At 45.0% G+C, this 26,703-nt stretch overlaps 1 protein-coding gene across 1 annotated transcript in view; it reads left to right on the plus strand.

The window, feature by feature from the left end:
* Positions 1–532: 532 nt before the first annotated feature.
* Positions 533–26,703, plus strand: part of SF3B3 (splicing factor 3b subunit 3) — a gene marked incomplete at both ends in the record, with an annotated part of 28,454 nt that continues 2,283 nt past the window's right edge. Inside the window, 22 exons of the mRNA XM_082005570.1 lie at positions 533–602; positions 1,026–1,352; positions 2,519–2,691; positions 3,071–3,212; positions 4,275–4,387; positions 5,177–5,314; positions 6,856–6,959; positions 8,195–8,360; positions 8,884–8,979; positions 9,504–9,576; positions 15,002–15,153; positions 15,563–15,718; positions 16,127–16,282; positions 16,987–17,130; positions 18,082–18,204; positions 19,688–19,842; positions 20,976–21,150; positions 21,774–21,979; positions 22,879–23,035; positions 24,166–24,291; positions 25,365–25,577; positions 26,455–26,553. Coding sequence (XP_081861696.1) covers positions 533–602; positions 1,026–1,352; positions 2,519–2,691; positions 3,071–3,212; positions 4,275–4,387; positions 5,177–5,314; positions 6,856–6,959; positions 8,195–8,360; positions 8,884–8,979; positions 9,504–9,576; positions 15,002–15,153; positions 15,563–15,718; positions 16,127–16,282; positions 16,987–17,130; positions 18,082–18,204; positions 19,688–19,842; positions 20,976–21,150; positions 21,774–21,979; positions 22,879–23,035; positions 24,166–24,291; positions 25,365–25,577; positions 26,455–26,553 — 3,264 coding nt within the window. The remainder of the gene's footprint in view (positions 603–1,025; positions 1,353–2,518; positions 2,692–3,070; positions 3,213–4,274; positions 4,388–5,176; positions 5,315–6,855; positions 6,960–8,194; positions 8,361–8,883; positions 8,980–9,503; positions 9,577–15,001; positions 15,154–15,562; positions 15,719–16,126; positions 16,283–16,986; positions 17,131–18,081; positions 18,205–19,687; positions 19,843–20,975; positions 21,151–21,773; positions 21,980–22,878; positions 23,036–24,165; positions 24,292–25,364; positions 25,578–26,454; positions 26,554–26,703) is intronic.

Consider the following 26,703-nt stretch of genomic DNA (forward strand, 5'->3'; position numbering starts at 1 on the left):
GCTGGGCTTCGGGCCCTGGAAGGGCCTGGGCGAGGCTCGGGGTGGCTGAGGGCCGGTTCCTGCGGCCTGCGGCACCCGGCGGAAGGAGCGTGGCGGCCTGTGTGCAGCGGCGGTTCCTTCCCGCCTTAACCCCGGGGAAGGGAATCGACTCGGGCGCTCGTTGCAAGCTGTTGTGGGTAGCTTGGCTCGTAATAAATGAAACGGCGAGATCAACGAGGTGTGACGGCGTAGGGCACCTCTAGAGGGATTTGCTGACTTTAGTTGCTTTCTGAACAACTAAAACTAAGTAATTAGCTGGAAATCCTAATCAGTCCTGCGGCAGCAAGGAGCTCAGCTGACGCTGGGCAGTCCGGTTAGCTCTGGGAGAGCCTTTTGCCTTTTAGTATTAATACTGTTACATGCATACAAATGAAAGGGCAGTGGTTTTCTCTGTGTGGTGTGGAAGACTTTGTTTTTACGACGTATATGTTTTTGTTCTCCTTGTTGCAGACTCAGTGGAGCTACGATAAGGTGAAGCAAACCCATTGCCAACATGTTTCTCTACAACTTGACGTTGCAGCGTGCCACTGGCATTAGCTATGCTATCCATGGCAACTTCTCAGGTAATCGGCTCCTCCCTTAGCGCATCTTGGCTTGAGCTCTTCCAGGTAGTGGAGGAAAAAAAGTGTTTGTTCTTTATTTGGTCTGCTTCAGTATGTTATTTTTTTGGTGGTATATTATCATTTGCTCTGGAATGTGTTACGTGAGCTGTTGCAACTTGTAGAAAGATTAAGAGAAGTTTGGCTTGATTATGCATAGATTTAATTTAGTATTTTGTTCACGTGCCTGGTCTGTTAAAAAAAGATGCTGAAACGATAGTGGCACCCAATGTGGTGAATAAGTTGCTTTGAATTCTTCCATAGTAATCCTAAAACTCTTTGGCATTTATCAGTGATGAAGTTTTATCTTCTTTCTTCTAGTGTTTCTTGAAATTGTACATTCTGCTGTGCTGTTGCTAACTCTTCTTCATGTTTTGGGTTCTTCAGGAACCAAACAACAAGAAATTGTTGTTTCCCGGGGCAAGATCCTGGAGTTGCTCCGCCCTGATCCCAACACAGGGAAGGTTCACACCCTGCTGACCGTGGAAGTATTCGGAGTTATTCGCTCCCTCATGGCCTTCAGGCTGACAGGTGGGACCAAAGACTATATCGTCGTGGGCAGCGATTCGGGACGCATTGTTATTCTGGAGTACCAGCCCTCAAAGAACGTGTTTGAGAAGATTCATCAGGAAACCTTTGGCAAGAGTGGATGTCGCAGAATTGTTCCAGGCCAGTACTTGGCTGTAGACCCAAAGGGCCGTGCTGTCATGATCAGTAAGTCAGTCTGACGGCTTGTTTTCTCCATATTTTTTTCTCCTATCTCAGGGATATTTGTTTCGGACTGAGTTTCTGCCAGATGTAATTGGAAATGTTTGTTCTCAGCCAGTTTGTTAGGCTATGAGACATGTCAAAGAGAATGCAGGCATTCAGAGTAGTTCCTTGACGCTGGTGGAATTGCACAAATTAATTTGAACGCTGGGCCAAAACAATTTGGAAACAGCTTGGTTAGCAGTGCGCAGACAGCGCTGAAGTGTGATATATGTGAGAGAGGTTGGGATGGCAGGTGTCCGTGCTACAGCATATGTAGTCAGCTCCCATAGCCTGAAATGATGTCATGACCTCATGACATCTTCTCTGAGATGTATCATGGAGACAGCTAGATGCATTTCTGATCAGGCATCACAGGTAGAAGAAAGCTTGGGTGACTTTTTTTTTAATAAGTTTTACCATGAGCTGTGTTAGTTACTTGGTACGTGAACTGTCTCAGTTTGCCGAAGCAGCATTACACAAAGCTGGCTTTCCTACCTGTTGAGAGCAGGGGCTTGCAATGATAGGTAGTCTAACAGTGCCTCTTCATATTGGGAATAACAATAAATAATATTATTTCCGTTCTAACAAGTCTTTTTTTCATGGGTGTGAAGGTGGCACAATCACAGCTGTGCCATTCATGTTGAGAGTTAAGGGTGATAAGTGTTTGTTATGTTGTGAATGCTGTGTATGGGGCAAGACTGCATTTTTTTAGTGAAAATACTTCTGAGGAAAGGTCTTCTTGCCAAGTGGCTTTAAACGGTGGAACATCTGGCTGCTTCTTTTGATTTGTTCTTCCCTCACTGCAGTCTGTCATCTTTTGCGTGGTGGAATGAGCAAGTAGATATGCCTGTAGCTGTTGTAGACTGAATATTGGGCTAAGTGGCTGTATCTCAAAGGGTCAGTCTTAGGATTTAAAGAACTGGAGTTGTCATTTGTGCTTGTGGCCTGAAACATATAAATTGCAATATTCAAAGTTAATTGGTGTCACAGAGGTGGATACCAGTGGTGAACTTCAGCAGAATTAACACTGACGTTCTCTTGCAAAGTTATGTATCGATATTGGACTGGAGCTATGACCAGATCTGATCATCAGGTGATGTGCTTCAGGTGCTGTTGTCGTTTCCTTGCAGGTGCTATTGAAAAGCAGAAGCTGGTGTATATCTTGAACAGAGATGCTGCTGCTCGTCTCACCATTTCCTCCCCACTGGAAGCCCACAAGGCCAATACCTTGGTCTACCACGTGGTGGGAGTCGATGTGGGATTTGAAAACCCGATGTTTGCTTGTCTGGAAATGGATTATGAGGTAAGAAGAACTTGATCACCTTTTGCTGTCCTTTAAGCTTTTTTGTTCCTCTTCTGTTCTTATTCTGTCTGTGGAGGCGGAGAACGTTGGCTGCTTTTGCTGCCTTGAGTCAATTTTCATTTGTTGTGAGCTTGCTTGCTTTTTGTCTTGCCTTCAGTCAGAATAGGCAAGTCTATTCTGTCTTGGTGAGTCTTCTTAAATTCTTGCTGTTGAACTGCAAATGTGAACATTTTCTTCCTCTGAACCTTTTTTGTGCATCTCCCAGCAAGTTTTCTTTTGGACTTCATTCTAACGTTATTCAAAATGGTTTCTCTGTGCGTCAGCTTTGCTCCTCCTTTAATACCTTTCTTGAAAGACAACTTCCTGTGTTGTGTTTTAGGAAGCAGACAATGATCCAACAGGAGAAGCAGCAGCCAACACGCAACAGACCTTGACATTTTATGAACTGGATTTGGGTTTAAACCACGTTGTTAGGAAATACAGTGAGCCCTTGGAAGAGCATGGCAACTTCCTTATAACAGGTATTGCTCACCTGGCCGCTAAGTCATTTTCCTGTGGATCTACTTGGTTCCCATTCCCCAGGGAAACAATCAATATGCGTTACACCTTAGGACTTGTTTTGGTGGTAGTTTGAGCTGTTTGTATAAATTAATTGACCTTGGAGTCAGGTAATGACTGGTGGTTCACGCATGGAAATGTGCAAGAATTCATAGATAAACAGCTGCAGTTTGAAAGTGCTCCTTGTCTCTCTTCTTTTAAGTTTATTCTGGGTATTCTCTAGATTCGGAAGCTAGGAGTCATTAACTGAAATTAGCTGGTAGCAGGTGCAAAAGCGTGTACTTTTAGGTAATGCATAGGTGCTGTGGTACTCTCCTGCGTGGGTTTCCAGCAGGTGATGTGCATTCAAAAGGTCAGCAGATAAATCCATGGACTAAAACGGGCTGGATGCAGAGCCAGCCTAACACCTTCGACCTGGGAAACTGCTGCAGATTCCTCTTCAACCATAAAGGAAGCTAAGCTAGGAAAGCATCCTTGTATGCTTGCCCTGTTGTTGCATCTTCTGTGGGCAGGTGGCAAACACCAAATACTGGGCTGGATCTGACCGCTACTACTGTTTTGACAGTATCTTTTGTTACGCTGCATTCTCAATAGCAATATTTAAAAAAAAAAAATCTAAAAATGAAATACATGTTAGAAAATCATCTGGTGGATTTTTTTGGCATGCAAACATGCCAGTAATGTTCAACTGACAAGTTGCCAATGTGGTACTTCAGGCATGCCGTGGCTTTCTAGACAAGAATAAGCCAGGAAGGATAAAACATAAGCAATTTGTCTGAAGTTGCATCCTTTCTTTTTCTCCTTCCTGGTCCCCCAGTTCCATCTGGCCCTGTTCTTATGCCGACACAGGAAGCTGTGCTTGGTTTTTTGTCTTTCCCTTCAATAACAGTAGATTTGTATATGTAGGGTGATAGAGGGCACTGGAAACTATGTTCCTTTAAAGAAAAGCAAAATAAATGTTTTGCAGGCAGTAAGATCTGTGACAAGGACTTTACTCATAATAATGTTTCTTTTTTGTGTTTCAGTTCCTGGTGGTTCTGATGGACCTAGCGGGGTGCTGATCTGTTCTGAAAACTATATTACTTACAAAAACTTTGGTGACCAGCCTGATATCAGATGCCCAATTCCCAGGAGACGGGTGAGAATTTTGGGATTCCTGCCACCCCCTTTTTTTTTTGCCTGTAAGATTATCTTTGTCAGTGCTAAATGAATGTTTGATATCTACCTTTTGAGGTTAAAGGCATCAGAGAGGTTTTACAGTGAGGAAAAAGCAGTTAAAAGTCTGTTGACCTATCATCTGCTTTCCTGGCTGTGTGTATTATTGTGAGGGAAGACAGGTGGGCGTAGCCTGAAGTGATGAGTTTGGTTCATGTCTCTTCTCTGAGATTTATGCTGGAGATACTCCAAAGACTCTGATCAGGCACCACGGTGGCAGCACTGTCAGCATAAGATAGGATTACTTGAGATGGTGAGTCACAGTTGCTGTCGTGTACACAGGTGAATTTGATAGCTGCTCTGATACATCTAAGGCTTCTTCCTCCTTTGCTATTGAAAATTGTGTGGTTTGATGGTGCTTTGAACACCCACCATGGTTCAGGTGTGCAAAACCAGCTGTATGTGAATTGCAGCCCTTTCCTCTGTGTTTGGCTTTGATATGTAAGAGAGTTTTCCAGGGAGGAGGGCAAAAAAGATAGGAGGGGGGATGCATAGGCACAGTGTCTAAGAGATGGATTTCCTTATGGGGCAGAGGTGTACCAAGGGTAGCTACGGGTGTAATGGAGGGGGTGCGCTTTGTGCTGAAAGCCTCCTCGCATATTGTCAGCTCTTAAGGCGGCTGTGAGGTGGGAATACTTCAGTCAGTGAGATCACATCTGCACTGGCTGGGTAGTTCTTTTCTACCAATGACCTCTGCTTGCTTTCGTGACAGAATGACTTGGATGACCCAGAGAGAGGTATGATTTTTGTCTGCTCTGCTACACATAAGACCAAGTCCATGTTCTTCTTCCTGGCCCAGACAGAGCAGGGAGACATCTTCAAAATTACTCTGGAGACTGATGAAGACATGGTAAGCATCACATGAAGAATAACAAAAGCATTAATTGAGTCCTGAGTTATTTGGCCCAATTCTCTAAAGTGATAAATATTTAATACTGCGGTTTTAGGTGTGTGATGGCCTGTGTTCTGCGTGATTTCTAATAGTTACACCCACAGTTGTAACTGGCGTTTACTCATACGGAGACGCAGCACAGGGTTGCAAAATCCTGTGAGATGTATGCTGCAGAGTCACATTTTAGATGTTCTGCAGGCAGTCCTTTCTCGGAAAGATGTCTTTGTAAAGTGTGGACCATGAACCTGCTAGCGGGTATTCCAGAAACTAATTCTGGGGAACTTTAGCTTCTCTTAATCAGTCTTGTAGGTGCTCTTGATTTCATCTTTTAGTTGAATATTTACTTGCTACAATCGATCTTTCTGCAAATTGAGGTAGCTAGCTGGGTACAGCTGGTCCACGAGTTGAAATAAGCTTGAAGTGGCTTGCTGCTGCTTGTCCTAGACCTGTTGGAGTGGGTCCAGAGGAGGCCACCAAAATGCTCAAAGGGATGAAAGACTTCTCCTGTGACGTCAGGCTGAGAGAGTTGGAGTTTTTCAGCCTGGAGAAGAGAAGGCTCCAGGGAGACCTTATTGCAGCCTGCCAGTGCTTAAAGGGGGCTGATAAGAAAGATGGGGACAGACTTTTTAGCAGGGCCTGTAGCGATAGGACAAGGGGTGATGGTTTTAAACTAAAGAGGGGAGATTGAGTAGTTCTAAAGAAGACATTTTTCATGTTGAGGGTGGTAAAACCCTGGCCCAGGTTGCCCAGAGAGGTGGTAGATGCCCCATCCCTGGAAACATCCCAGGTCATGTTGGATGGGGCTCCGAGCACCCTGGTTTAGTTGAAGATGTCCCTGCTCACTTCAGGGGATTGGACTAGATGGCCTTTAAAGATCCCTTTCTACCCAAACCATTCTGTGATTCTGTGATTTTCTAAGATCTCTGCTGTAGTGAATCAGCTGGGTTTTTTGCATAAATGTTGAATTCTAGTTCCTCCTTCATCTACACATGTCAAATTTGGTACAAGGGATGATTGTGTAGCATCTTGAAGTCTTTTTAAGATTGTTCTTGGATGTTTCACCAAGAGCTGTTGCGACCATATCAAATGTAGACATTTGTCTGGGACGGTTTTTGAATATTGAATTTGAATATTTTGTAATTTTGTATTCAGTATTCAATATTCACTTGTTGGGGAATGGCTGGCATTCAGAGAATCAAATTTCTTCTTTCTTTTAGACAGCTTGCTGTTTTTGCAGCTCTGTTTTTTCCAAACTGACTCAGTGTTACCAAGCCAGAAAGTCTTAGACTGAAACAATCAGCCTGACATGTGTGTTCAAAATAGTCTGCTGGATTTTGTGATCTATAACGTGCTGTCCCAAACTGGTGATGTGATTATGCCTGGCCCACTCTCTTGCTTCCTTTCTTTGGAGAGCATAGCTAGGCAGCTTTTTTAAATTAAATCACACAGGTACAGCTTTAGTACTTTGCTAGCACAACCATGTCTTCCTCTGTTTTCAGGTAACAGAGATTCGACTGAAGTACTTTGACACTGTTCCTGTCGCTGCTGCAATGTGCGTGCTGAAGACAGGGTTTCTCTTTGTGGCATCTGAATTTGGAAACCAGTGAGTAAACAATTTTACATCGGCATTTTTCCCCTGAAACAGACTGTTTCTGTTCAGGACTGCGAACTGACCCTTGAACTTACTGAACATACAAAGACAACACCTCTGTTTTAATGGGTAAATTAATGCTTTGTTCACATGGCCTGAGCAGAATGATTGGTTTAGGTTATGACTGAATGGGGGAATTTTCTTGTTCTTTGAACCCAGATTAGGTATTATAGTGCAGAGAACAAAAGATTACAAGCTGTTGCAGTAGGCTTTGGAAGAATTGAGCGCTTGCAGTTCATACACAGTCCATCCTGTTGTATCCAGTTGAATTTGAACTTTTAATTAGTTTTCTAGTTTTCACTGAACTTTTGTGTGTTACAGCCTGCTCAGAAGTAGATAGGGCCTGCTACAAGTAACTGTGATCCTTTCCTTAGTAGATGTGTACTTGAGGGCTTTCTCAGTTCATGCTTGGGATTCTAGAATATTCTAAAGACTCAAAGGAGACTGCACACCTCTGAAGATGGCTTAACAGTGTCTAAGCGGTGGATTCAGAGGAATGGAGATTTACGCTCTTTTCTGACTACATCTGCAGTCAGCCACCTGGGGGAGCTCCAGCCAGTTTACTGGTGTGAATCTGAATTCGGTTGTATAAACCATGCTTTTGAGGAAGCCATATTAATTTCAGCTTTATTAAAACCAGGAAGTAAATCAGTGTATCTGTCTGGTTTTATCTTTTTCCTCTGAAGTTTAACTTGATTGTTGGGATGTTTAGGCTCATAAAATGGGAAAGGGAACATGGTGAAAAACAACGAGGTGAGAGTACTCCAATAAAATACATAGCTGTGGAATGTCAGTCTTAGCCATTGACCTTGCTCTTGGCCTCAGCTGTAAGTTGGTGCTTTGGCTCTAACACAATATCTGAAAGGCTCAAGGGTAAACAGAGAAAACACTGAAAATCTGGGATGCCTTGCCAGTGACTGCTACAGATGAGAAGACTGGCCCCCCAGTCTTCTGGGGGGGGTTGTGGTGGGGGGTTTTTTGTGGGTTTTTTGTTTGGGTTTTAGGCCTCTGATTTCCATTAAGCATCTTGTCACTAAGAAGACAATCCCTAAGGCTAAGTTTTAATAGCTGTATAATGTGGGGAAGGATTTCTCTCCTCCCTGCTGCCTCCTGAATATTTGGCTAAGCCTTTCTTAGGAAGGGCTGTAGGCACCAAACATGATGTTGCTCTTCCTTTTTGTCTCAAGTTACCTGTACCAGATAGCTCACCTGGGTGACGATGATGAGGAGCCAGAGTTCTCTTCTGCCATGCCTCTTGAAGAAGGAGATACATTCTTTTTTCAGCCACGACCTCTCAAGAACCTGGTGCTGGTAGATGAGTTGGACAGTTTGTCTCCTATTCTGTGTTGTCAGGTATGTTGCCATCAGCAAGCCCCTGTCCACCACATAAGTAAGTCTTTCTCATTTACAGAGGAGTGGATCATAGATGCATGATTTTTTTCTTTGCTTTTCTGTGGAGTATTTGTGTGTAAGCCAAATGTGAGTCACCAAAGCCATGTTATCCTAGGTTTCCAGAAATACTGCTCTATACTAAATGCTGAAAGAAAAGCAAGTCTGCTAAATTCTCAGACAGCTGCCTAAGACTGGTACCTGGCCTGGCAGCCTTTGATTCCTGGGGTGATTATATATATGTATATGGTAAATGTAAATATAGCAGACCTGTGTTGCTCCTCTGTTGTCCGTCAGACCAGCTCTCTGCTCTGCAGAGAGTTTGGTTAAAACTTGACATTGTTTCAGGGCAGCAGATGGTACACCCTATGGCATCTTCACTGTTTTCAGTGTTTGGAAAAACTCTTAAAGCAATAGTATGGCATATATAGCTTAGTTCTATTTTTCTCTTCCTGTGGCTATTGTTTGACACTATTTCTCCATGCAGATAGCGGATTTGGCCAATGAAGACACACCCCAATTGTATGTGGCTTGTGGTCGGGGGCCCCGGTCGTCTCTGAGGGTTCTAAGACATGGACTTGAGGTAAGACTTCCATCCAGCACTTTAGAAGAGGCAGGGACAGCGGGAGAAAATCCTTGAAATAAGGGTGCTGAAATGAAGGGATTCTCCTTTTGCCGTAGTCTGGAGAAAGCAGCTTTCTCTAGGCTTGCTTCTTGGAAATAGAAGGGTTATGCTGTTTACTCTTACAGTCTGAAAGGCTTTTTGTTCAGTTGATTCCAACCACCTGCATTTTGTCTCTTCTGATACTTGAATGTATTGAGCTGGAACATTCCCGGTGTCTCTGCCAGCTGCTGCTGCTGTCTCTGCTGGGGGTGGGTGACCTCGTTTTAAAGCTGATCATCCGGAGCTCTAATGTTGCCGTATCGTTGCTGAATGTATTCTACCCTGTAGCACATCTGGCGTGGAGAGAGCGCATCAGAATTGGGATTTATTAGCTTTCCTCCTCAGTTGTGGGAAAGCTTAGAATCTGCTGGTGGTTTGGTGACTTAGTGTAGTTAAGTCTAAACATCTGTTTGCATAAGAACCTTGTTCCTGTTTACTCTTAGGTGTCTGAAATGGCCGTCTCAGAGCTGCCTGGTAACCCCAATGCTGTATGGACCGTGAGGAGACATGTTGAAGGTATGCAATATTTTCCTAAAGCACAGGGAGGTGAAGTTTTGGTTGTTGGGTTTTTTTCATTTTTCTGTCCAAGGAGATAGGAAAAGTGCTGCATGATGGTTGTGTGCTGTCCCCAAAAGTTAAGTTTTGAATCAGCAACCACTTTTTTGTACTTAGAAAGGCACCCTCTGGTCCTCTAGAATTGTCACTCTTCCCTTTGACAAAGGAGCACCTGCATCCATCACCCAATATGCTGCATCAGCTGTACGTTTGCAGCCTTTCCCTCTGCTGAACCCTTTCCCACTTCCCATAAGTTCTTGCTCTGACATCAGCAGGCAATGATTATGCTTTGTGTTGGAGCATACTTGCTATTTATTCTTTATATGTGTGTTGACAACTACAGTAATACGCTCTTTGTGAGAGAGCGGGGTACAAATTACGGAACAAAGCAGATAAATCAGCAACAGTGTCTGTATTTTATTACTTCCCTGTGTGCATATCTGCAAAGAAAACAGTCTGTTTTGGGCTAGAACACACTCCTATTCAAAAACCCTGCAGTGTATAGGATGCTGCTGATTCCAGGAAGGTCAAGATTTGAAATTGGCAGAATGTACTGGATTGTGGGCTTGGGTGTTTTTTTCCTGATCTGAAATAATGGGTTTGCCTTACTAAAGTACAGGAAATGGAATCCCTTGTCCTGCCTTTCTCTTGGGGGTGAGAACAGAGTGCCTCAGAAACAGCTAAAGAGCCTGAAATGAATCTGTTCTGGGTACTGACAAGTCTCCCTGATTATTTCCGAGGCAGTGTGTTGTCTAAATCTCGCAAAGACTTCCTGTAGGTTGACAGTCTGGATATGGAAATGACAGATTGTTGCAGTGGGGACCTCAGCCTGCTGTGGTGACATCTTGTTTTTAAGCAATCGTAGAGTAGTGGGTCTTCCAGGGAGCCAGTAACCCTGTGGGAATTTCAAACATTGCCATGGAGTTTACCTTGCCGTCTGAGACCTGCCATCAATTCCTGTGCTTGTGTTCTGAGACTCATGTACTGCCTAAGCAGCATGGAAAGAGCTTTGAGCACAAAGTGCCTTCGTGTTCCCCGGAAGTAAAAGGATCAGAAGTAAAGTATTTCCACAGCTCACATCAAAAATACGTGCTTTTCTTGAAAGAGGCATTCCAGTTTGTTAAGAGACAAACCTTTGCTTCCACCTTCTGGAAAAGGGGTCATTAACATTTGCTCCCTCTGAGAGATGGAGGCTTCTGACATCACCTTCCAGTTTTAAAACTTTTTCTCTTGGGGTTCCAGAGGATGACACTGACTTTTCAGGAGATGGAGGACTGTTACTAACCTACATGAAACAGGCCAATCTCTCTGCCTCTTCTTTTCCTCCTTCCAAATTCTCCAGGTTCCAGCATGAAGATCTTCTCGATGATTTCAGAAAGGCTGGAATCTGTAGCTGTTGTGAACCATGCTACTTTTTTTGAATACAATTTGAAGTTACATGAAACCAATCCCCAAGTTACAACTCTTTGAATTCAGCAATGGTTTTAGTGGGTTTTAATTAGGAAGACTGCAGAACCTTTTCAAACATGTCTAATTTTGAAACTGCCCAAGTGCTGGTTTTTGAGTGTTCAGCGTGCAGTGTTGGGTTGCCTGGCTCTGCCTCGATGCCGCAGTGTGCACGTGCTGCAAGGCCTCTGTAAGACACGTACAGGTTTGCAGCCTTTAGAGCAAATACTAACCTTGGCTGGTACGTGGTGATACACACTACCAATACCAAGCCTCTTTTTTTCTTCCACAGGTGGCTGGTGGTGGAGGTGCTGATCACCACAGGTGTGTACCTACTGCTAGGGGCTACTGTACTGTCCCACAGGTTAACCACAGAGAATCCCAGAATCCTGGGGCTACTTTTATGCTAAGCTATTCAAGAAGCTAAACTAATTCTAGAAGCTGTTACATAGTTGGAGATTGTTGCCATTGGAGTTCAGTAGCTGAGGAGTAGAAAGCAACTCTCAATCCATCTCACAGTTTTGGGGAACAAAATAATTGAGTGTGTCTCTGCGGAATGGTCAGTTCTTGCTATATTCAGCAGTGCACATTTCTGGGGTGTTTTCAGCTCCCTTCTAGATGGAGGATTGCCTTCCAGCTGCTTTGTATAGACCTCCACACAAAAACAGTTGAGTGTGCTCAAAGCACCTGTAGGTATTGCTGGCATGGGAATGCCCTGTGGTTATGGGATGTGACTGCCCATCAGCCAGAAGCGGATGGGATTTGGACCAAACCCTTTTTTGCAGCTAAATATTGAGGGCTGCGGAGCTAGATGGCTGTGTGCTTTGCTGTGGAGATAGATGTGAGCCAAGACCCAACAGTTTGTATTCACTACCTGGCACTCTTGCATGAAAAGCAGTATGTAGTGAGTCACAGCTGCGGAGCCTCCATGTGGTAGTAAACAGAAGCCCAGGAAAATGTGCTGTCATCCCATTAGTATCTTTTAAGTGAGAATGATCCTGATTTTGTCACTGCTCATCTGTTTGTTCACTCAACTCCGAGCTAGTGGTGACTGCATTTGTATTGGTGCAAATTCATATGCTGCGGAGCATGAAAAAACTGTATCGGGCGTGGACTGGCATAGACAAATGGTATTCTTATGGACTAACTAGAACTGAATTCATGACAGATAACAAAAAGGACAGTAGTGTAGAGTTCATGGACTGAAATGTGATGTTTTCGTAACTGATCATGACATGTGCATGAAGCTGCAGAAAACTTGTAATGAAGGCACAGGAGAATGAGTCCAGCTGTGGTCCTTCAGAGTCATTAAAATGTCTCTGTTACTCACTGAAAGGAGCTAACTGGAGCAATTAGAACAATAATAAGCATCTCTGAAGTCTTGTGTCTGCATGCCAAATAACGTCTATCTGTTCAAAACTCTGGGCAGCCTGATGTTGTGCTTGGGATTCTGCAGAGCTAAGTAGATAATCTTTTCATATTAAAATCTATAGATCTTTTTCTAACTGAGAATACTTCTTGGTGTGCCCCAGGGATTTAGTCCTCTTAATTTCAACTAGGCTGATATATTTTCTAAACCAAAATTGTATTGTTTGAATCTAGATGAATGCATCTTATTCACTGACTTCATTCTGGTAAATCAAACCCTTTATTTCAAAAGCTCCAGCAGAGAGGCATTAAGCAACACTACTAGGCTTCAAGCAAAAATGCACTTGTCACTATTATTGACACAGACTTAAAGGCACGCTCTAATATAACTGTAAGCCAGCGAAAAGAAAGAGCTAAAGAAGTATTTAAGAGGTAGGAATGAGTTTTCCTTTCGAGCAGGACTAAGGGAATCTGTTTTGCTTTCAAATGGGAGTCCTTTGTCCTGCTCCAAATCACATGGTTAAGCCTCCAGCTGGGACATGGTGGTTTATCATGAGAATGACAGCCCCTAGGGAGAAAAGCAGCAGCTCTCAAGAAGTTTGGAAAGCAGTGATGGTCTTTGAAATGGAATTTTTAAAACATCCTGTCTACAGGATATTTATGAATTAAATACTTAGCCTGTGAACTGCTAGAATCTCTGTTTAAAGCAATCAAGGAATTCTGGTAGACTGCTGGTCTTGAAAAATTCATGCGAGTTAGTAGAAGAAGCTGTTATTTAGTGTAGAAAACAGCCAGTGTGTAATGGTGTACGTCTTACTGAACCCTTACAATCTGCTGTTAACGTTAGAGAAATTCTCCTGTTAAGCCAAGTGTTTAAATAGTTGTGTTACTAACTGGTTTCTGTGTGCAGGTTCAGTTCTTGTTTTCTCATTTCCTCCAATGGACCCGCTCCTGTTTGTGGGGTTGGGGCACATGTAGTAGAGTAGTAATGGGTTTTATGCCACAGGCCACTGTTGGAATTGTTTTAACTCTACAAAACTTTTCAGTCTGATCAGAGCTGTGACCTGTATACCAGATGTTGGAGAGAAGAATGATGGTTTTTTTCACTTGCATATTTTCAGCTGTATGTAAGAATTCTCCATTACAAACGTGACACAGCAGGTTTGGCAACGCCTCCCTCTAAACAGGGTGGATAAGAAAAGGATCAGTTCCTGAAGCATTTGTTTCAGTTAACCCAGTTCAGTTTCTTTAAGCTGCTGCATGGTGTTTGCTGGCGACCTATATTCATCCCAGTGGGAGTTTTCTTCTTTCTTTCTCTACTTAGAGAGTCATTAGCCACTTCTCCATGTCTTCCACATATGCAGATTATGGGGAAACTCTGCTCGAGGGCAAAAACTGTAACAGCTCTCTTACACCCTCACCTCCACTAATTGTCATGTGGTGTGGTGCGTAACTCTGAGCTTTGGGTTGAGTTGGGTTAAAATGGGGAATTTTTTCTTTTGAAGAAACAGCACTTGCATGACAACAGCAGCAGAAGCAGAGTTGCTTCTCTGAGGCAATCTTATTTCTCCACCGAGGCTTCTGGCTCCATTTCCCAACAGACTTCATTGTTTCTGTTGCTTTTGCTACTCTCGTTTAATGAGACTCTCCTCTCCCATTCTTTAATGCCTATCACTTCCTGCAGAATGAAAATGGACAGCAGTAAACCAGGGCATTCCCTTTACTCAGTCCTGCTACCCTTGTTCCCACAAAGTTTCACTATTTCCACATGAGGTCTTAAGACTATTTCAATTAGCTTAGCTCTTCCACATCCAAGCTACTGGACGCTCCCAGGCTGTCCCCTCTGGGAGAAGCCAGTACTGGACATAATAGTTGCAGTGCTGTCACTTATTCCAGTAGAAGTAAAGGTCAGCATGTGCTCTATCTTAAAAAACAGAATTGTTTCTCATCCCAGGAGACTGTACGGGTGGCTGTGTGAATGTAAGCTACTTGAGCTGCTGGCTGAGGGTAGAGCAGGCTAACCTGAGCTCTTCTGCTCCAATGCATCCTAATCTTTCTCTGCAGCCTTTTATTATGTGGGGACTAGATAGAGATGTGATTAATAGGTTTTTCAGCCTCCTGCTTGCAGCATCCGAGGTGCGGTTTCTGCAGATGGGTTCTGTGTTCAGATTATTGGAGTAGAGCACTTTATTGGACTTCATTGGGTGTTAAATCTGGATTCAGCTCCTCGTGCAAGGTGGGGCAAGTGTCTTAAAGGCTGCCAGACCTTGTGCTATCTTTGAAAAAAGTAGTCAGGAGTCTTGCTTGCCAGAATCCGGAGTATCGTGAATTGACTGGTTATCTGAATCACCATTTGATCCCTGGCTCAGTCTTGCATTGTCTGGAGTCTAGCAGTGGCTGGCTTTTGGACAGTGTGTCCTAGAACGAACTTGCACAATACTGCCAGCAGATGTAATTATCACAGGAATTCAGCTGAAGAGTAACTGCTAGACATCTGTCAGACTCCTAATTTTGTTGGGAAGCCTTGCATTTATTTAATCAGCACCCTTTTTTCCCTGTCTCCCTTGACCAGATGAATTTGATGCCTATATCATTGTGTCCTTCGTAAATGCCACGCTGGTGCTGTCTATTGGCGAGACTGTAGAAGAAGTGACTGACTCTGGATTCCTGGGTACTACACCCACCTTGTCCTGCTCTCTTCTTGGTGATGATGCTTTGGTACAGGTAATGGAAAGCTGCTTCTGACCTGTCTGCTTATGTCTGCCACTCTCCGCTTGCTGCACGGCCATGGTTTCTGCAGTAGTACAACATATGTCATGTCTAAAGGTGTGGATCGGCAGAGAGTGACGCTTATTCAGCCTTTGCCTTTTTATATCCTGCTAAGTGAAACTGGACCAGCTGAAGATGGTCCTCATCTCCTTTAGCGCGTGCTGAGTAGTTCCTTGCTGTCGTTCAAAGATGCAATGCTTCCAGCTCGTGAGTGGCTCCATGCTAGTTCAGCCTGTTGCCATCTCTAATGGATCACTGCTTCCAGGAGCTGTGCTTGCCTTTAGCTTTTTCAGTGTCAGAATCACCACTGAGATGGGAGTTGTGAAGGGATGATAAATACAGAGTTCCCTTTTTTTTCCTTCAGGTTTATCCAGATGGGATCCGGCACATCCGAGCTGATAAGAGAGTAAATGAATGGAAGACGCCAGGGAAGAAAACCATTGTAAAATGTGCTGTGAACCAGAGACAAGTAGTAATAGCACTGACTGGAGGAGAACTGGTTTACTTTGAGATGGACCCGGTATGTGTATGAATGTTGTGAAGGAATATGGAAGAGGAAGGCAGGGTATGGGGCATGCCAGAGATCGATCCTTGATCAGACCTGCAGAAAAGGATTCTGTAGTGAAGCATCCTAGAACAGGTAGATAAAAGCCCTGCGTATCTGGACTGTGTAATGGCTCATTAAAGTCTCTGAAGTTCATAACTGAGGCTGGAAATGGTGTGCTTATCCTGTTGCTGTTCTGGTTCTTCCAAATGTAGCTGAAATAAGGCTGTAAAGAAATGGCTTAAAAAAATACAAAAAATCCAAAGCACTATCTTTTAAAAAAAAAAAAAAGGATGAAGAGTTGGAGGAAAGTGTGGAGAGACATTTTGGTGCTCATTTGCCCCATTGGCTAGTTAATGAGTCTCTTGTGTTTTTCTTTCTCAGTCAGGACAGCTGAATGAGTACACGGAGAGAAAAGAGATGTCAGCCGACGTTGTTTGCATGAGCCTGGCCAATGTTCCCCCTGGGGAGCAGCGCTCCCGATTCCTTGCTGTTGGGCTGGTGGACAACACTGTCAGAATTATTTCCCTTGACCCTTCAGTGAGTAGCTGTGCTGTTTCTGCCACTTCCATTGGCTTGAAATGTTCAGAAGGGTACTCCAGAGGTGGGCTGTATCTGTACAAACTGTCTTTCCGTATTTGGGTGGATGTCCAGGAATGAATAGCTTGCATGGCTTTTCTGTGCTGGTTGGGAGGAAGTGTGGCCCTTGATCCTAACCTGTAACAGATTCCCTTCTTTGCTCTAGTCTCTCCCATGCCTGGAGGTTCAGCTAATGAGATATGAAAGCATTTTCTTCTTTTTTGTTTTGTTTTGTTTTGGGGTTGTTTTATTTCCTCCCCCCCCCCCCCCCGTTTATACCTGTAGTAAAAGCAGACTCATTCTGCGAGCAGGTCAGCAGCAAACCAGCACTATCATTCCTCTCCCTGCAACAGATGAGTGTTCAAAGGATGACTGAGGTAACATAAACTTTGCTTGGTCTCTCCGTGCTAAATAGCTGCAAACTGTGCTAGAAGAGTTTGGAAGGATCCAGTTTATCTTCTCCAAACCCCAGGGCTGCCACCACTCCTGCTTGCCAAAATCCACAGAGCCAGCATCTGTTGTGACTTTCTTCTTTTTTCTGTGCTGAATACTTCTTCATGGAGATTTAAAAGGGCATCTTTAAGCTCCTCAGATGGAGCTTGAATCCCCCCTTGCCATGGCAAGCCTTGCTGATTGGTGTGGTACCTCTTTTATGTCTCCCGCAGGATTGCTTACAGCCGCTGAGTATGCAGGCCCTTCCTGCACAGCCCGAGTCTCTCTGTATTGTGGAGATGGGTGGCACAGAGAAGCAGGACGAGCTGGGGGAGAGGGGCTCCATTGGCTTTCTGTACCTGAACATTGGACTGCAGGTGAGAGGTGCCTGCCTGGTTCTGACAGGTGTGTCTTGGTGAGCCTTCTCTTGAAAGATGGGTTGCTAAAACAGCCTTGTCATCGTGCGGCACCACACAAAGCCTGACTGTGCCCTCTTTGTACAACGTGCTTAACAACCGTGACCGGGGAATTCACTGTGTGACATAGAGGTGCAAGTTTCTAGACTTGAGACTAGTCAAAAGACAGCATATTGTCCCAGACTTCATGTAGGACAAATTATGCTTTTCCCTTTCCAGAAAGATGGCATGTTCTGAGGAGGGAGGAAAAAAAAAAAAAAAAAAAAAGAAACTCTGGGTGAAATGTTTGTTGGGCAGTTCTTTAGAAACTGCCTGTAGGGCAGAGTATCAAAGAAATAACTGCCCTCAAGTGCAGACTCTGCTCTAACAGCTCTGCTGTTGCACAGCTTTTTGTGGCATCTAGCGCTGACTCTCTGATCTTTGACCAAAACCTGTTCTTTTGACAATCCAACATGTGGTAAAAATAATCAGAGCAGTCTAGGCTCTTTAAAATGCCTCAAGTTTGATGTCAGAATGCAAGCTCTTTCTTAAGGAGCATGAGATTTTGGGTTAATGCTTTTTGTACCACAAGGGATTAGGATCTGGAATCAGCCCTCGGGTTTTTATGGTTTATGTGATGTACCAAACTTCTTGGTCTGTTTTTTGGCGCTTTTTTGTTTGTTGGGGAGGGGCGGGGGCTGTCTTGTTTGTTTTCCAGTAATTCCATTCTGCCCTGTAGGAGTGTGCAGGAGCTATGCTTTTTAATATTAAGAGCCAATTTAGATGCAGCATGGTTGTAGAAGAGAGTTGTACCGGAAGGTAGTAAAACAAACACCTAATTCTTCAGAAATTGCTTCTCTGTTTTTGAATAATAGCTGTTGCTAGTTACTTATCTGTAATCTTGATCTAACTTTTTGGTTTGCTAATGTCAAGAACGGTGTACTGCTGCGAACTGTCCTGGATCCTGTTACTGGCGATCTTTCTGATACCAGGACCAGATACCTTGGCTCACGGCCTGTGAAGCTCTTCCGAGTCCGAATGCAAGGTCAAGAGGCGGTAAGTGAGGCGAGCTCTGAGGGGTGCAGATCCAGCCCCCAGACGCAGCGTCCCAGTTTTCCTTATTGGTGGGCAGGGTGGGGAAGCATCCTTGCAGCACAGCAGGACCCTCTGGGTAAAGGTGGGAAGTGGAATGACTTTATTATGGAGCTGCCTGGCTCACAGCTTGCTCTTTCACAAACAGCCTTGTTCTTGTTGGTATTGCACTTACTTCTTAGGAAGTAATGTGTAGTGCTGCCCTGCCTTCTTCAAACTAGGACTCATCTGACCCATGGGCTGTGTTTGCAGTGTGTCTGGAAAGCTCTGAGCAGATTCTTGGGCTTCGAAACACTGAAAAGAAACCTCATCTTGCTTGCCTTAGTGCACAGGGACGGAAAGAGCACGGAAAGAGCCCCATGCAGAAATCTTACTTGACTACTTGATGCAGTTGATGGTCGTCTCCTGTGCATGTTGAGAATGGCTCAGCCAGGGGCTGGACAGCTTATCATGCATGGTTCAAGGAAAATATTTGCAGGATTTGGCATAGAGGGAAGAGCGTGTTCCATGAGAAGTGCCATTTCCAGCCTTCCTGATGTGGCACTGGGGAGATCAGCCACCCCCTGCTTGAATCATTTTTGGATGACACTTTCAGAGTTGAGAAATACTGCCGGTCAGCGTAGGGGGCTGGATCTGGAAATATGAGCTTGCTTTAACGTTACGGCACACTGGGTGAATCTCTTCAGCTTGCTCCTGCCAGTCTGCCAGCTATAACTTGGGAATGCGGTGCTTTGCAGCTCTAGCAGAGAATGCTTATAGTATAGTCGGGTACTTTTCTGCTTTTAGACCAGTCTTGGTTCCTTGTCTGACGATATGGGGAGAAAAAACTGCTTATGGCCAATCAGTGATGGGCCTGGAGTTGCCGTCAAGTGTTTCGGTGTAACTCCAGCTTTTTTGTCACTCGGGCAGAAAGTAAGGTTGCACTGAAGTGGATTTAGCCAAATGTATAAAGCCGAAGAGTTCAGAAGTCCATCTGCTTCCTTTGTTTCCCTTTAACTTGATTGAAAATAGGCTACTGATTATTTTAAGTGAATTTCACTTACAGTGCTACAGCATTTGGATTGTGACAAAGCAGTAAATATCTTAAAAGACCTGTTCCCATTAGGACAGTCTATTGTTTTGTGGGGTTTTTTTTAATGAGATATGAAAGTATTTGTTGATCTTGGCTTTTACAGATAGCAATTTTTATTGCGCCTCAGTTTGAGTATTCATTGTCTTGATAGTGCTTTAAAGTTCCTCTTGGTGCCCTACGCAATTTCCAGAGAAAACTGTCTCTTGAAAGCAAGCAGTGTCCCTGAAGGTATGCTTTGAGCTGGGTGGAGTCCAGCCGCAAAAATTGGGTTGTTCTAGTGGGCAAGAGTCTGGCGCTGTACATCCATTCATGCTGCAAGGAGCGAGTGAGCTTGCCTCCATCCCCAGACCTAAGAAATTTGTCTGTCTTTCCCAGGTGCTGGCCATGTCAAGCCGTTCCTGGCTCAGTTATTCCTATCAGTCACGCTTCCACCTGACTCCCCTGTCTTATGAGACGCTGGAGTTTGCCTCTGGTTTTGCTTCGGAGCAGTGTCCTGAGGGCATCGTAGCCATCTCCACAAACACCTTGAGGTAAGAACCCATAGGGAAAACAAATACTTCTCCACCAGGGTGCCAGGCAGAGGGAGGGGAGGTGAATTCTCACCAGCATCCAAAAGGAAGGAGGTAAAGTGACTTTCTTTAAGAATTAAGGGGGGGGGGGGGCGGGGTTTGAGGTTATTTTTGTTTATGGATAATGATTTGATAGAAACACTTGGATGGATTTCGGAAAACAAATGGAATACAAGGATAGGTATGCCGTAAAAAAGAAAGCGGGTGCACTTCTCTGATTTGTATTTTCCAGCTTTTTTAAATAACAAATGTAATTCAAGTTATCTTTAAATTTTCTGATCCTTTGACAGGAGGGAAGCTTTTAATAAATGTGAACCTGTTATATATTAGGATCTTGTGGTTTGTGATCTAAATTGGCTACTTTGCAGAAAATAAGCCACGTGATTTAAGAAATCAGAGGCATGACAGGGGTGTATTTTTTGCCTTTTTCAAGTTCCGCTTAGATATTAAAAAGATAGACGAAAATAATAGAGGAACACAAATTCAGGAGCTCTGCTTTATGCACTTCAACAGACGTGTTTTTCATATCTGTCCTCATTGAAATATTACAACATTCACTGCTTTTAAAGGAGTCATTCTTTCTGGAGACACTTGTGGTTTTTAGTTACCAAATGCCAGAAGAACTGGCATTTCAGCTGGCAAGTCACAGGAAGAAAGACTGGGCATTGCATTTTTCATATTCTTTTAACTAAAGTGCCTCTGAGGAGCATTTGATTACGTATCAGAATCTGTGTCACGTTTAGATTCAGATGATGTGTTCCCCAAACATGCAGTTTCCCTCTTCCACGTGCTTTGTTCCTCTTGGGGTAGACTTGCTTCAGCACCGCTCAGAACACATCCTGGGACAGTGAGAGCACTCATGTCAAGGACCCCGTGCTGCAGAGCATGCCTGTCCCACAGCATAAGCTCCCATTTTAGGGTGCTAGTTTTGCTGTGCTCTCTGGAGCTGTTTGCTAGTTGCCGTCTGGCCCAAGTAAGGTGCTGCTTGTCTCCAGCAGTAGCCAGTTTCACAGACGTAAAGCTCAACTCCAGTTTTGTTCTCTTGGACTGTTGTTTTTGGACCTTGTTCAACACGTCACATCTTTGTCCCCCAGGATTTTGGCACTGGAGAAGTTGGGGGCAGTCTTCAACCAGGTTGCCTTCCCGTTGCAGTACACACCCCGAAAATTTGTCATTCACCCAGAGAGCAACAACCTGGTCATCATTGAGACAGACCACAATGCTTACACTGAGGCCACCAAGGCACAGAGGAAACAGCAAATGGCTGAGGTAATTGGGGTGGGGGACAGGTATTGCACATCTGTTCCCCAGAGGGGACTTCTGCAGCTGGAAATCCTCCCTGCTTACTAGTTCCCAGCCATCGCTGCCTGCAGCGTTTTGTGTCTGGTGTGAACGCAGTGGCTGAAGGAAGTGATCTACCTCAAAACACAAATTTCAGCGGAATACGCTACTTCCCAATGCTTCTTTCTTTGTGGGTTATTATGGCAGGATTTAAGAAGCGGGAATTGGAGGACAGTCATGCTTGTGTAACACCATTCTGTGGTATTTCTGTGGCTGTTTGAGGATGTTGGGATTTCTGTGGGTTATTTTCTTCTCAGTGTTGTTTCCAGAGTTGTTGGTTCAGAGAAATGGCTCCCCAGACAAACTGCCCCTTGGGCAGGGCAGAGCTGACAGTGCTGTGCTCTGAGCTGCAGAGGCTCCCTTGGGAATAAGCTCAGGGTGGATGGAAGCTTTGGGATTTGGTGGCTTTTATGTCTGCACAGGCAGTACCTTGCCCTGGAATACCTGGGCTTGGGGGAAACAGGGAGGCTGTATGCTGTGCAGAGAATCAGCCTGTCTGGAAAGGAAATCCACTGAGCTGTTCTTTTCTCCTGCCCTTTACTGTGCCATAGGAAATGGTGGAGGCTGCAGGTGAGGATGAGAGGGAGTTGGCTGCAGAGATGGCTGCAGCCTTTCTGAACGAGAATCTTCCTGAGTCCATCTTCGGTGCTCCCAAGGCAGGGAATGGACAGTGGGCCTCTGTTATCAGGGTGATGAACCCCATCCAGGGTAATACGTTAGATCTGGTCCAGCTAGAGCAGAATGAAGCTGCCTTCAGGTAAGAAGCATTGCCAGCTGCAGCAAGAATCTCTGCTTGTGATGAGCCTTATGTGCTTTTTTCCTTCTTTTGCTCAGCTGTTACTGAGTTGAGATCCAGATGCAGCATGTTATCAAGAGGCTGATTTGATAATTCCAGAAGCGATTGACACATGCTTAAAGCTTTTGTCTTGCCTTTCCTTCCCTTCCCACCCTGATCTGCCTGCATATGGCACTAAGAGCTAGTGCTCCAGATGTGTTTGCTGGACCCCAGTGCTTGAAGAACAACACGGGCATGTAAATGCCAGATAAGACAGTTCTGCTGCTGTCTCTCACTTCCCCCTCTCATCCAGATAAACTGAGAACAGATTAAATGGAAAGGAAGTGTTAGAGGGACTGTGGGGGAAGACCAACACAATAACCATGAAGAATAGCAAGTGCCTCAGCAGGTGGAGATAGGTCATGCTAGTCCAAAAGGCTGACTCTGTCCTGTTTTGTCCAGGACTCCCAACCTGGCTGAGCTAGGCAGCGGGCAGGAAATAACACTGGAAAATGAGGAAAGCTATATGTACATATCCAAGCTTCTAGCAGAGTTTTGCCCACTGCTAGGCAGTGCCTAGCATGTGAAAGCATAAAAGTAATGCTTTGGGCATTGTGAAGGCATATAAAAGTAATGCTTTGGGCACATGTGACAGCTGGAGCACATCTTTTTATATGGAGAGTGTGGAAGAATGAAGGAATCTGTGTGAAGCATTTCTTCGGGGAGGAAAAACGACCTCTGAAAATGAACTGTCTGTGTTGGGCTCCCAAATCTCTGCTGGGCTTGGTGCACATTGTGCTGTCAGGGAATGAGTCCGTGTGCGCAGTGTTAGTTGAGTGTTGGGATCATGCTGATCTCCCGGCATGTCTTGTCATCCCCAGCGTGGCTGTTTGCCGGTTCTCCAATACTGGTGATGAGTGGTACGTGCTGGTGGGAGTTGCCAAGGACCTGATTCTGAACCCACGCTCGGTTGCTGGAGGATTTGTCTACACGTACAAGCTGGTGAATAGTGGTGAGAAGCTAGAGTTTCTGCACAAGGTGAGAAGGATGAAAAGGCCTGTTTGGGTGACTGGGTCATTTGCAGGCAGTATTGGAATAGCTGTTACTTCACCCTGAAGGCTATAGTCATATTGCAGTACTCAGTGGATCCTGGGCAAGGTCATCACGCTGATGTTACACACTGGAAGCAGCCGTGGAGAAAATAAGCTGCCTCCTACAAAATCACTTGGGACATCTTCTGCAGAGCAGAGGATTGAACAGAGATGTCCCAAGAGTCCCAGTCCTTTGCCTTGGCTATGGTGTTATCCATCTAATTGGGTAAATGGGAAAGGAGCAGTGGTTTTCATGCCCCGTTAGGGAGGGGAGAGAAACAGCTCTGTTTCCTTTTTGGAATATGAGCTCAGAGAGCTGCTCTGAGCACTTGTTTACAAAGCGAATTCATACTTGGGCCACTTTAGCCCTGGTGCTAAGGCTCTCAGTGCTTGGCTGACCTCATGAAGCTGATGTGAGCTGTCATCTTTCCTCTGATCCTCTTTTGGTTGTGTGTAGAAATGGTTAGTCACCTAGTGACCAACTTGCTTGACAGGTCTCTGGGGCTTTAGTGAGGGTTTCAGCAGAACTCTGTTAAAACAAAATTCTGTTCTCCTTACCACGTGCTTCCAGCATGGCTGAGATTTGAGCAGATGAACATGTGGAAAGGAATGTTGTGGCTTACTCACTTCCTACGGTCCTGATGCAATGAGTGGATTCTGTCCGGGACCAGGGCCTCTTCTGGTGCCACTTGGAAGTTGACAGAGCTGGTGATGTGAAATAACTTCTCTTAACCAGTGCAACCAGTCTGGGAATGCTGTAGCTGGAAGCTCTCTACATGTTCCCGTTCTCTGCTCTGGCTGATGCTTTTGGATCGATTAGCAGTGGGAGATTTCTCAGCCCTGTCTGAGTTACTGGAATTGTGGGCATGCTGTCATTGTTCCGATGTAACACTTCTTCATTGTCACCTTCAGAGCATCTATGGCAGATGGCTGAATTACATCCATGCCTTTGTTTTAAAACACAGACAATCTGGATGGATTTAGGCAGACTGAACCATTAGCTGAATCCATTCTGAAGCTTGGTGTAAGGTTAGCTCTGTTAATGGGGGTCTCACAGTGTTCCTCTTCCCTCTCTAGACCCCCGTGGAGGAGGTTCCTGCAGCCATTGCGCCGTTCCAAGGTAGAGTCTTAATTGGAGTCGGAAAGCTCTTGCGTGTATATGACCTGGGCAAGAAGAAACTGCTTCGGAAGTGTGAGAATAAGGTACCGGCTTTTGTTCTTGATCAGAGCTGTTAATTTGGAGCAAGTGATGCTTTGCAGCAGGAATGAAACAAGGGTTTAAGCTGCTACTTCAGCCCGTGTGTGTCTGTGCGCTTGGACTTCAGAGCTGGGGCTGGGTTCCTGTGCTGCCCATCTGCACCCCGAGCACACATCGCTTTCCGATCGCCATTCAGACAGTCGTGTTGCAGGTTCCTTTTTGTACCAGCTCAACTTGAGCTGTTAGTGGATGTGTGCAGGAGTTTCACAAACCTGTGAAACTTTCACAGACTGTGCCTTTGGCCACCTGCTGCAAATGTGGGAGGTCTTACCCAGATACAAAACAACTGCTGGAAATGTTTCTTTAGGTTAAGTGATCAGCAGGCTGGGAAACAGAAGTCGGAGGGTGCCTATGAGCACCTCTTCAGATCCCCAGAACCTTAAAAAGGGGATTTTCTCCTTGAAGTAGATGATCCTTCTTGCTCAGTGTGGCTGGTACGGTAGGAAAAGAAATTGCAGAGCATGGTTTTCTCTCTCTTAATTGCCTGCTCCTCCTTCTCTCATGCAAGCTGCAGAACCTGTGCCAGTCGCTCATTACTGCACAAAGGAATTCCAGCAAGCTCACAGGCAGACTGGGAACTTCTAGGGGAACATTTTTTTTGTGAGTTGGGTGTTTTTTGTTTTTGTTTTGGTTTGGTTTCTTTTTCCTAAAATAGGACTCAGATGAAAAATTGAAGCTTTCCTTCTTGGGTCTTTCATGACCACAGCAGCGAGGGGACACTAAAGCAATGCCTACATACAGGAGTGTCCCTGCCGTCGTGGCTCATAGGCTCAGTGCTTGTTCTCTGGATATTACTGGTATTCAGCAGGCTGAGAATGATGCGTGGTGGGTGTTGGGTTGCAAGGCCCTGTATTGACAGTGTATTTTGATAGAGGCAGTTTTTGGAGGGAATGATGGGAAACTGGCGGTGAGCCCTACTTCACAGGGGGAAATAGTGTTTCAATTGGAGTAGGGCAGAGTTAATGGGTTAGACTTCCCTGTTTGAAGCACTCGGGTTTTGTCCATTCTCTCTCAAAAGCACATTGCTAACTACATCTGTGGGATCCAAACCATTGGGCACAGAGTGATCGTTTCAGATGTTCAGGAGAGTTTCATCTGGGTGCGCTACAAAAGGAATGAGAACCAGCTCATCATCTTTGCTGATGACACTTATCCCCGGTGGGTCACTACAGCAACTCTCCTGGATTATGACACTGTGGCTGGAGCAGACAAGTTTGGCAACATCTGCGTGGTGAGTGTGCCTCGGAGAAGTCGGGGCTTTTTGGACACAACATATTTTTCCTTAAAACATCCATGATCTGTCTTAAAAGAATGAGAATCTGTACTTAGCTGGAGACAACGCCCTGTACCATTCACTTGTTTTTACCGACTGACTAGCTGTCGTCATAGTGGATGGCTGCAGTTTCTCAGTTAGTTAAAGCAAATAAATGAAAGCATCAGCAGGTCAAAAAAGAGATTTCTGAAGCATTCAATAACTTGTCTTGAAATTGCCCCAAAACTTGCTGTGAATAAGCCTTGAAACGAAGCTTGTGACTGTGAAAGGGCCCATGAGAACTTGCATCAGGGTTATCACTCTTACTTTCCGTGGCTAAACCTCATCGCTGGCATTCAGCTTTCTCTGTCACTTCCTCTCCAAAGTTGGCTTTGTCAGTGCTGACACTTGCCGCTTGGCTGGATTTCATCAGGGGAGGAGGAAAGAATAAATGGTCTTTCTGCCAGAGCTTTGATCTCTTTCTGAAGCATGCTCGGGAGTGCAGAGTTCAGCAAGTGTCGGACACTGCACCTGCAGGATTTGGCCGAGGCACAGGAATCAGTCCTCTTCGGTTTTCCTGCCCCACATCCATCAAACGGTTTCCTTCACGGGAAGCACCTTCAAACCGTTGTGACCATACCTCCCAGGGTGAGGTCCTGCCATCAGGAGTGATAGGCCATCAGTCTTGACAATGGAGTTGTCATTAAAGGCTTTGTTGGAGGGGCAAATGGATGATTTTGCTGTAAGTGTGAAGTGATTGTTGTAGAGTGCGCAAAGGCAGCCTTTCAGAAAGACCCCAGGGATCCTCCGGAGATAATGTGCAGCTCCTTGACTCTTTCTTTCTCTTTCAACGCAGGTGAGATTGCCTCCCAACACCAATGATGAGGTAGATGAGGATCCCACAGGCAACAAAGCTCTCTGGGACAGGGGGCTTCTTAATGGAGCATCACAGAAGGTACTGCTTCATGGACAGCACATGGCTATTTATTGTGGGAAAAGAATATGCTGCTTTTCTGTGAGGTCCTCTGCAGCATTGTCCAGGAGATGGATTGGCAGTTCTGCTCCTACAGAGCTACCGTGCTGCGGGTGACTGGTTTTCACTGTC

This window comes from Phaethon aethereus, assembly GCF_964289735.1.
Source record: "Phaethon aethereus genome assembly, chromosome: 13".
Taxonomy (NCBI): Eukaryota; Metazoa; Chordata; class Aves; order Phaethontiformes; family Phaethontidae; genus Phaethon; species Phaethon aethereus.